At 46.7% G+C, this 10,649-nt stretch overlaps 1 protein-coding gene across 2 annotated transcripts in view; it reads right to left on the reverse strand.

Moving 5' to 3' along the window:
* The window catches only part of DLG3 (discs large MAGUK scaffold protein 3), a 507,232-nt gene extending 497,040 nt beyond the window's left edge, over positions 1-10,192 (reverse strand). For both annotated transcript variants that reach the window (XM_029607251.1, XM_029607249.1), the window contains exon 1: positions 10,148-10,192. In XM_029607251.1, coding sequence (XP_029463111.1) covers positions 10,148-10,180 — 33 coding nt within the window. In that variant the 5' untranslated portion in view covers positions 10,181-10,192. The remainder of the gene's footprint in view (positions 1-10,147) is intronic.
* Positions 10,193-10,649: the final 457 nt, after the last annotated feature.

Raw genomic sequence — 10,649 nt, forward strand, 5'->3', positions numbered from 1 at the left:
CTAAGAGGAGTCCTTGGGGTCAGAGAGCCTCAAACTTCAGAAGGGTGTAACCTCTGATATACTTCAGTACCTATGTAAAGATCCCTTGGATCCCTACTAGGAACAGTGTTGGAGCAAACCACTTCTTTGCTGGGTGGAAACCTAATAACAATATTTCTGATATTGTTCAGATTGTTTTTTATTGTTGCATAACTGTTAAGAAAATGTATAACGTTCACATTGTTTTTTCTGTTACACAACTGCTAAGAAAAATGTATATGTTTGTAAACCGTTATGATGGCTCTACCGAATGACGGTATATAAAACTCAACAAATAAATAAATAAATAGACAATAGTGAAGGTGTAGAGCTCCCCCGTGTGGATGAGAGTGTTTGGTTAGTTCCTCTGGTATATAAAGCCAGATCAACATATTAGGATGTGGATTTTAGTTTCTTTTTCCAGAGGCAGCATGTCTTAGATGACCTCTGCTACTTTCTGTTGTTTGACTTAACTTTTCTATGGAGCCTTTTATTTTGGATATGGGAGTTTCTGTTCACCCTCTCTTTTATATTTTTAGGATTATTTATTTGAGTTCTGAGTACCCATTAGCTAGGGACTCGGTTATTTTCTTTGCTTATTTAACATCAAAGGTAGAGATTGCTTCCCTGAGAAGGAACCCGTGGATCTTAAGTCATCCCTCCTCTGGATACTGAACAGCCATCCAGAGGAGAGGAAGGAGAGAAGGGAGAAAGGTGATGGACCTCTTATAGGGCCAGTGAATATCTACTGAAGATTTGGAGAACATAAGAACATGCCATACTGGGTCAGACCAAGGGTCCATCAAGCCCAGCATCCTGTTTCCAACAGTGGCCAATTCAGGCCATAAGAACCTGGCAAGTACCCAAGTCTATTCCATGTTACTGTTGTTAGTAATAGCAGTGGCTATTTTCTAAGTCAACTTAATTAATAGCAGGTAATGGACTTCTCCAAGAACTTATCCAATCCTTTTTTAAACACAGCTACACTAGCTGCAGTAACTACATCCTCTGGCAACAAATTCCAGAGTTTAATTGTGCGTTAAGTGAAAAAGAACTTTCTCTGATTAGTTTGTGCCATATAACAATGCTGTATGCAGGAAGTAATCCAATTTGATAGAGTTCTCTTCATGACTGCCACTCTCAATCTATTAGGGTCGTAGGACACGAAAAGCTGAGAAGATAGCCTATTACAAATGAAGAATGCAGAACCATAGGCAAAGGCTCTTTTTCAATCCAACTGATTTAACTGGAAGGCAGAGACCACTTTCAGCAAGAACTTCAGATGAGTTCACAGGATTACTTTGTTATGAAAGAATTGCAAATATGGTGAAAAATGCACAAAAGCTTGCAGTTCACTAACCGTCCTTGCTGAAGTGATAACCACCAAGGAAATTACTTTCCATGTTAAGAATTTTAGTTTGCCTTTTTCTAAGGGTTTAAATGGAATGTGCATTAACCCTTTCAGAACTATATTTACGTCCCATGGTATTGGAGGCTTTTTCACAGGTGGTTGCCTGTGTAGCAAGCCTTTCATGAATCGTGGTATGAGCGGGTATTGTGATACGGGGGGGGGGGGGGGGGGCCGTTTCCATCCGCCAAGGTGTGGTAAGCTGCTATAGCACTTAAGTGGACGCATATGGAGGAGGTTGCAAGGCCATTGCTGGAAAGGTGATGGATGTAGTCAAGTAGTAGATGTGATTTGCATTTTAATGGATCCAAGGAGTGCTCAAAACACCATGTGGTATAGTGGCCCATTTGAAGGCATAGTTACATTGCGTGGATGGCTTTCGTGCCAATACTAAGATGCCTTCAATCTCTGAAGATGTGGAAGCACGCTAGAGTTATGCACTCAATTTCCATGCTGTGAGATTGAAGGAAGGTTGCAAGGGGTGAAGGAGCAGACCTTCCTCCTGGGTGAGAAGCGATGGACTGGCTCCTAGACTTTGCAGAGAAGAGGAGTAACAGGTTGTAATGATGCACAATAAACAACAAACCTTTTCTATTGGAAAGAAATCAATAGAACTAGAGGTCACAAAATGAAACTTCAGGGAGGATGACAGAACTAACGTCAGGAAATATTTCTTCACAGAGAGAGTGGTGGATGCCTGGAAGCCCATCCAGAGGAGGTGATGAAGACAAAAAAAGTGAAAGATTTCAAAGGGGCAGGGGATAAAAAAAGGCTAGAGGATGGAAATGAAGAAAGAGCACATGGGGTTAACTTGCTGGTGTGGCGGTTACTACCCATAACCAATAAGCCTTCATACTATTGATGCAACTCCATCATTGCTCTCTGCTTCAACGGCAGGGGGAAAAGAGGAAAAGGGGAATTAGATTCAGACAGCAACCAACAAGGACATTGAAATTTATAGTCTGGAAAAACAAATAAGCATGGGGGTAACTTGCTGATGTGGCTGATTCTACCCTTAACTAATAAGCCTGATACTTTTGACGCAACTCCAACATTGCTCTCTGCTTCAGTGGCAAGAGGTGGTAGGGAGTTGGATTCAGGCAGTGCCAGTGGGGCCCTGTCTTTGGCGATCTGGTGGATTGATAGGTATGGGGGTGACTTGTATGGTGCGGCAGATACTACCATAAGCTTGCTGGGCAGACTGGATGGCTCATTTGGTCCTTTTCTTCCATCATTTCTATGTTTCTATGTATCGTTCTGATACAGAAAGGGAGAGGAGAATGATTAGTGCCATTCAAAGAGTATAAGAAAACTTCGTGGAGAGGTCGGAGATAAATGACTGTGTAAAATGGATATTACCAGCATTGGAAGGGAAGCACTAACTTTCCCTATGCAAATGGGATAGGAGAAACATCAGATTAATCAATTGACTTTAATATCTTAAACTTAGGCAAGACTGTAATAAGTCACAAATGTATTTGAAGCATTTGTACCATCGAACGTGAACTGAAATGCTGTAAAGTACATTTTCATCATTTCACAAAAAGTATTATGGAAACCAAATCAGCTTTCAGTGTATTTTTACTGCATAGTAATGCTTGTCAGTGTTGTTATCTGTTGTGTTTGTGGACCCTTTGGCCAAAACATATAAGGCAGGTCCAGGCAGGCTTTAATACCAGCGGCCTCATGACATCATCAGAGGGCGCCTCTTCAGGATTCCACCATTGGCCCTATAAGAGGGCTCAGTCGGCATGTGTGCATGTAGGGGAGGCCGGGGAGCAGAATGGAAGCAGGCTGCCTGCTTCAGCAGGAACAGCTGACGCTGGCATCCTGGAGCAGAAGCCCTCCTCCACTGCTGGGAAGTGCCTTGTCAGGCCCAGAGTCGACCATGCTTCCACTGCAAGTGGTGGTGCGGCACACAGCATTTTGCCCCCATGCCAGGATATGGTGCTCCTGCCCGGCCATCTTGAGGGTGAGCGTGGTGGTCTGCGGACTGCCGAGCATAACAGCACCTCCCCTCTTAAGCCCCACTCTAGAGGCCTTGAGTTTGCGGGGATACCGACTACAGAAATCCTTTGGATCCCAACGGGCTTCCTGGTTCAGGCAGTAGGTTCTATAACTGAATGATTGGATTTGTCCCCTAGTTTGTGCAATTCCAGGGACTGAATCCTTGCCATGGACAGAAGAATGGTCACCTCTGGGTTACTTTGACAGAGAACAAGGTCCATTATTGGGGTAAGGCTAATTTTGCCATTCCCAGGGTCCAGTCAGGCAGGATAAAATAGAAGTGGAAGTTTCCTCTCCCTCTCCTATTGCAGAAGAGCATGCAGGGTTTGTATTTCTTCCTCTTTCTTGGTCACAAAGGACGCAAATTCTTTGATAGCCCAGTTGTGTTCCTTTATCAGATCTTCGTGTTCTGATCTTTCTTGACCTAACTGATCTCTTAGTTGTACAAAGACTACCTTAAGAATATTCTCCCAGATCGAGCATGGGACGGTTTGAGTTTCTTGAGATTTCTCACCAGGGGTGAGAAAGTTCGGAAGGGTGGTAGCCATGATCAGCGAGTGGGGAAGATCCTCCGACTTCAAACAAGATTCCCTGCACCCTGGTTCCCACTGGGTAAGTTCCGTCATGGACCAGTCAAATTGTGGTTGGTGCTTTTTCAACCATGGCAGGCCCAAAATGACTGGATTTATGGCTCGTGGAAGAATGTGGAAGGCGATGAGTTCCATGTATGCAGGTCCTACTCATGTGTAAGCAATAGGATGGTATGGGTCACCAAACTGGGAAGGAGGTCCCCATGGATGGAGGAAAGTGCCAGAGGTGGTGTCAAGGGAATTGTGGGAATTTGGTACTGGTCAACAAGCTCCTGTTGCATGAAATTCCTCCTGGCACCGGATTCCACCAAGGCATGGGTGATGAAACAAGCAGAGGGCTGTCCCAGGGAGACAGGCAATAGAAACTGGGACGATGAAGTAGCTAGGACGAGGGTCACTTGTTCTGGTGCTTCATGGCATAGGACGGTTCCCCTTCTCTCTGGGCACTGAGTCAATAGGTGACCAGATGTTTCACAATACAAACAGAGGCCCTGTTGACGATGACAAGTCTTCTCTTCATTCATGAGATGGGAATGGCCCACTTGCATGCTCTCCTCTAGCAAATCCCCTGAGGGCGTGACGGTGTCACCCATAGATGGAAGCGATACTCTGGAGAGACCCTTTTGAACTGAGCAGGTCTCCCGGGCTCGTTCCTAGAGGCGTTTGTCAATCTTCCCTGTGAGATCAATGAGACCTTTGAGAGAGGTGGGAAGTTCTCGTGCTGCAAGCTCATCCTTAATCTTGGGAGATAGTCCTTCCAAGAATATTGCATGTAGATTGTCTCCCTACCAGTTTAGTTCTGTGGTCAGGGATTGAAATTTGACTGACTTCCTTGGCCCAGGTGCAAGAGATCCAAGCCCATCGTGGGCAACTGGCCAGGCTCATTAAAGATATGTTTAAAGGCTGAGACAAATTGTTGGAGGTTCATGAGAAGGGGATCCGAGCACTCCCACAGGGAGGAAGCCCAGGCCAGAGCTTTACCATTGAGAAGGGAGAGGATGAATGTCGGCTTAACTGAGTCATTCGGGAAGAGTGCTGACTAGAGGGAAAAATGCATATGGCTTTGATTCAGAAATCACTGACATTGCTTAAGGTCCCCTGCATAACAGGGCGGTGCCGGCAAGGGAATTGTTGCCCACCAGGTGTCAGGAGCTAACACTGGAACTTCAGTAGGCAGCGGCAGGGCAGTGAGCAGGGTCAAGGAGTCCAGGCATGCAGCAAGGCAGTTCATGTCTGCCACAACAAGTTCTAAAGCTGACTGGAGGGTTTGCAGTTTCTGGGCTAGGCCAGGAATAGCTTTCAAGACAGCTACGTCCGCTGGGTCCATGGCCTCGGCAATCTGTTGCATTTGTGGACCCTTGGGCTGAGGTATCTAAGGCAGGTCCAGGCATGCTTTAATACCAGAGGCCCCATGACATCATCAGAGGGCAGCTCTGCAAGATTCCACCATTTTTCATTTGCATTTTTTTCATTTATTAAAATGTATTAATCGCTTAACACAAAATGGTCTAAGCGATTTACAGTAAAATGATACTCATAAAAACATAAAAACAAATAAAAGACAAAAAAACAGTCGGTGCGCACACATATAGTGGAGGCCTGGGGAGCAGAACAGAAGCAGGCTGCCTGCTTCAGCAGGAACAGCTGACGCCGGCAGCGCCTGGCACACCAGGTACCCTGGAGCAGAAGACCTCCCCCACTGATGGGAAGTGCCTCATCAGGCCCAGAGCCGACCGTGCTTCTGCCACAGGCAACAGCAATGCCGAGGCATGGTGCTCCCGCTTGACCGGCTTGAGGGTGAGCATGGCAGTCTGCGGCAATGGCCTGTGGACTGCCAAGCGTAACATTATCACTGCTGTATACAAGGCATTGAACTGGGAATTAAGGGACTGCAATGCAAGGGCCTTGAAATTAATCTTTCTCCCAAGTCAGGGAAGCCTGAAGTTTTAGATGTTTTAACACTGAGGAGTTTACCACCGGAAAATGATTTGAGATATGGCCCCTGGTATCACACTCTGGGTATGACCAGCCAGGGGTTACACCTGTTCTGGATTCTAAGAGCGTTATTTTCAAAGCAAGTTAAAGGCATAAAATCCTCTTTTATGTATGTGATGGGGGTGCCCATTTTTCCTCTGCCCTTCACGTTAAAAAAAAAACTTAAGACTTGGCTCTTCATCCAAGCTTTCACTGACACTTAATACCTTCCCTGGTCTCAATTTACAATCTCGCCCTTCCCCAGTGTTCCCTAAGTTCTCCTTGTGCCCTTAACGCCCATCCCTTCCTATTCCTTAACGCCATTCCCCTCCTACTCCAAAAACATACCTATTTCACTTGCATATGTCTGTTACTCATTGATTGTTTATATATTCCCGCCTATCTATGCTTCGAGGCGGTCTGCTGCTTGTTGATTATATATTCCCGCCTATCTAGGCTTCGAGGCGCCCCTTGCGGTTGGTTTTTCAATTGTCCACTGTTCATTATATCCTACCATTATGCCTGCTCCCAACTTGGTTCCCACTTGTTTATACTCCTTTTGTTACACTTCTAATACTTCACTGTACCAGTTGCACTTGTTTCACCAGCTTCTCCAGTTGTACCAGTTTATAGTTTGTTTCTACTATTTTTTGCCACTGTTCCATGTACTGCCTTTGAGCGAAGTTTTACTGTTTACTGTAAACCTAGGTGATCTGTATCTCATACAGGAACCGCGGTATATAAAAACCAAAAATAAAATAAATAAATATGTTAACAGTGGCTTTAGCGGGTCTGAGTGCCCTCAGAGTGACAGATGACTCACTACTAGACCTTGCCTTCATGTGATGTCAGTGTAGTGTCAATATATAAGGAGGAGTTCTGGGAAGGTATAAAACCCTTGAACTGGTACAATGGAGAAGCTAGGAAGAAGCTGGAAATAAAGAGAGGAATTCCAAGATCTGGGGTTCAGCTGTGGGTTGCGTGTGCTTGGAGCTCTGCCTTCAGAGTGGCAACACTGGGCCTCCTTCTTCACAAAGAAAGTTCAGGAGTTTAAGAAGAAGGTTTCCAGGAATGAAATTCCTGAGAGTCCAGGAAGAGTGAAAAGGAAAGGGTCCTGAAGATCAAAGGTTCCTGAGGAGTCCTGAGGAGAAAGGGAGTGTATTGGCAGGTGCCAGAGGAGAGACATCCAGCCTGGGAAAGTCCACCAGAGTCAAAGCCTGGTTCTCTTTACTCTACAGAAACTCAAGGGGGAGCGAGAGAGAGAGAGAGAGAGAGAGAGAGAGAGAGATTAGTAACACTTAAGGAAAGGATTTCAGTACTCAGCGGATGCTGGGAGGGCCCAGGGTGGAAGGGGAACCTGTTCCAATGAGCTGATCTGTAGTGGGGAAGCAGTGGGAGAAGAGTGTGGAAGAGATTGAGGTAGATCTTAAAATAGTACGCGCGCACGTACTTTTGTTCGCGCAACCGGCGCAAACAAAAGTACGCCGGATTTTATAAGATACGCGCGGCTCATCAGGGGTCGGCACGCGCAAGGCTGCACAAAATCGGCAGCCTGCACTTGCCGAGCCGCACAGCCTGCCTCCGTTCCCTTTCGGAGCGACCTTGGAGGGAACTTTCCTTCCGCGTCCCCCCACCTTCCTCTCCCTTCCCCTATCTAACCCACCCCCCCAGCCCTACCTTTGTTGTGCAAGTTATGCCTGCTTGAGGCAGGCGTAACTTGCGCGCGCCACCTCGGCATCCCCCGGCACAGGCCGCAGTTTTATTTTTTTTTTTTATTTAACACTTTTTTTATACCGGCATTCGTAGGACACATCATGTCGGTTTACAAGTAACTGAGAAGGGAAATTACAATGAACAAGGGAGGGGCTAACTGGGTAATATGCAAAGTACAAAGGAAGAGAGTCAACAGCAGAATTACAACTTTTTGCAAGTGCCGGGGGACTCGGGACTGCCCTCCCGGCTTGGCCCCGAACCGTCACCACACCCCCGGACCCGCCCCAGCCCCCCCCCTGCCCCCGGACACGCCCCCGGAACCCCCCCCCCCCCCCGGCCTGCCAACACGCCCCAGACACGCCCCCTCCCGCCCCTTTTACGAAGCCCCGGGACTTACGCGCGTTCCGGGGCTTTGTGCATGCCAGCGGCCTATGCAAAATAGGCACGCTGGCGCAGGGCTTTTAAAATCTACCCCATTGTGTTTAATCTGTTGGAACCTTACAAAAACATAAGTGAAAATACGCAGACATGTGGAAAAAGCGCAGGACTGCTTCTAAGGCCAAGTCCATAAGTAAAACACGTCAGTACTGTCTGCATTTTCAAGAAGGCTCATCACCCAGTGAAAATGTTGCTCTGTTACTATGCGATGCTGAGTTTCAGAACTGGTGCATTCTGCTACGGGTTGTCAGAATTTTTAAACTTTGTTTGTCTGGTCATCAATTACAGTAGAGGTTTTTGGTTTTGAACAACAGCCTGGGAATGCAGCCTGGGGTTTTTTGGTGTGATTGTACTGGCGAGCAGGAAGAGCCCCTGTGTGAGCATGGAAAACCCTAAGGGAACCCGGGAGGTCAAGGGGCTTTGCATGGTCCCTGGCCGCCTCCCCCTATGCACTTGTGTCCTGAAGCAGAACGGGGTAGGGGCTACACATGCATAAGTGGCATCTTAGAAATCCTTTACATGGTTATGCGTGTAAAAGTGCATGTCTTACTTTTTACCAACTCAAGGGAGAGGCATTCCAGGAGATAGAGTTGGGGCAGGGAAAGCATTTATCTGCATGCTTTTGATTTTTGAAAATATGCACAGAAAGGTACATGCAGAAAGTTACACCTGCTTGGGACAATCTACAGATTTTCAAAGCGGGCTTATGCACCAAGTATCCTCAGACTTTAGCCCTACTTGGGCTGTTATAAATGCACAAAGACTTAAATTGCACTTTCCTGATTTCTGATTCTTTCAGTAAAGACGTAAGATTTGGTACACCATACCTCATGTCCAGTGCCTCACCAGCTAAACACCTTGGGCCCTGTACGTTAAACACTCTCCTCCCTCCCCATTAAAAAAATTCATACCAGGCTACAGGATTAAGTCAGAACCAAGCCCTGATACTGAGTGCGCCCTCCCAGCTAACTATTGCCCTGGGAAGGGGGCTAGACATGAGTGAGGTGGAACGGGTAAGTAAAGGACGGTTATTTACCCTGTCAAATAATACTAAAACAAGGGGACAGTCCATGAAACTAAGAACCAGCAGATGTAAACAAATTGTAGAAAGTACTTAACTCATTGCACAATCAAACTGTGGAATTTGTTGCCAGAGGATGTGATGAAGGCAACGAGCATTGTGGGGTTTAAAAGAGGTTTGGATAACTTCCTGGTCCATAACCCATGATTAGCCAAGGTAGACTAAAGAAAGCTATTGCTATCCATAGGAGTAACAGGAATTAGATCTACTTTATGGGATCTGCTGGTTACTTGTTGGAGGCAGGATGCTGGGCTCGATGGACCTTGCTCTGACCCATCCTGGAACCTCTTATGTACTGTAAGTCAGACTCCAGGAGTTTCACAGGAGCTCCAACCTGCATGCAAAGTCTATAGCAAGGTGACTCATTTGCTGCGCTTTCCCCAACCCTTATAGCAAAATGGGTTAGCTTCTCTCAGTAAGCACCCAAACCTTTCCATAGCAGGCACCTCTTCTGTAAGCTGTGGGAAGCAGAGACCTTCCGGCTTCCTCTCTCTGGTGGAGTGAAGCCAGCAAGCCCTTCTGCTTCTCCGGCAGAACACAAACACCTATCGGGCCTTCTGCCTCAGCACAGACTCTGCTTACAGCTTAAGGCTAAGAAGCTTTGCACTCATTCCCTGCCAGACCATGCATGGCTCCTGCACCCCTGCGCACCGTCATAGAATGATCCAGAAAGCGTAGGCATTCACAGATCCTTTATGTCGTGGAACAAAAGGATTCCTGGCCATGTACTCTGAAGACAGACGTACAGCAATCCACACACAGATCCAAAGGGACAGGCAACCGCCCTGCTCACTGTACCTGCCCTTCCTCCCCCTCCACATGCAGGCAAAGACACAGAGGCAAACAGACAATCCGCATGCACACACATCTCTCTCACACACACACACACACACTCGAAGAAGAGAAGCTGTCACTTACCGAGGGTCCTGCATCCAAGCAGTCTGTATTCATAAGGATGGGGGCAGGACTTGCCTGTAACAGACACAGAAATGAGATGAGGGAATCCCCCCAAAGACAATGGTGCAGGAAAATCATAATCATGTCACAGCCTCAGCAGATCAACACAAGAACGCCCAGCCCAGATTAAAGCAGAATTATACCCATTAAGAGTGCAGAAAAAAAAAAGCAACACTGAATTATTCTCAAACCTCATAACTGAGTCACTGGAACTGTAGGACTCCGTATCTCCTGAACTACATCACTGACAAATGCAGGGATCTCTGTCCTGGGCTATAGCAGTGACAGATGCCGGGGGTCTCTGTCTTTCCATGGCTACAGCAACAAAAGGTGTGTGGGGAGGATATCTCCTGAGCTATAACTCTGACAGACACATGGAGGGATTTCTTTACCTCCAAACTATAACACTGACAGGCACATGGGAGTCTTTGCATGTTCAGGACTACAGCACTGACAGGTATAT

This window comes from Rhinatrema bivittatum, chromosome 6 (assembly GCF_901001135.1).
Source record: "Rhinatrema bivittatum chromosome 6, aRhiBiv1.1, whole genome shotgun sequence".
Taxonomy (NCBI): Eukaryota; Metazoa; Chordata; class Amphibia; order Gymnophiona; family Rhinatrematidae; genus Rhinatrema; species Rhinatrema bivittatum.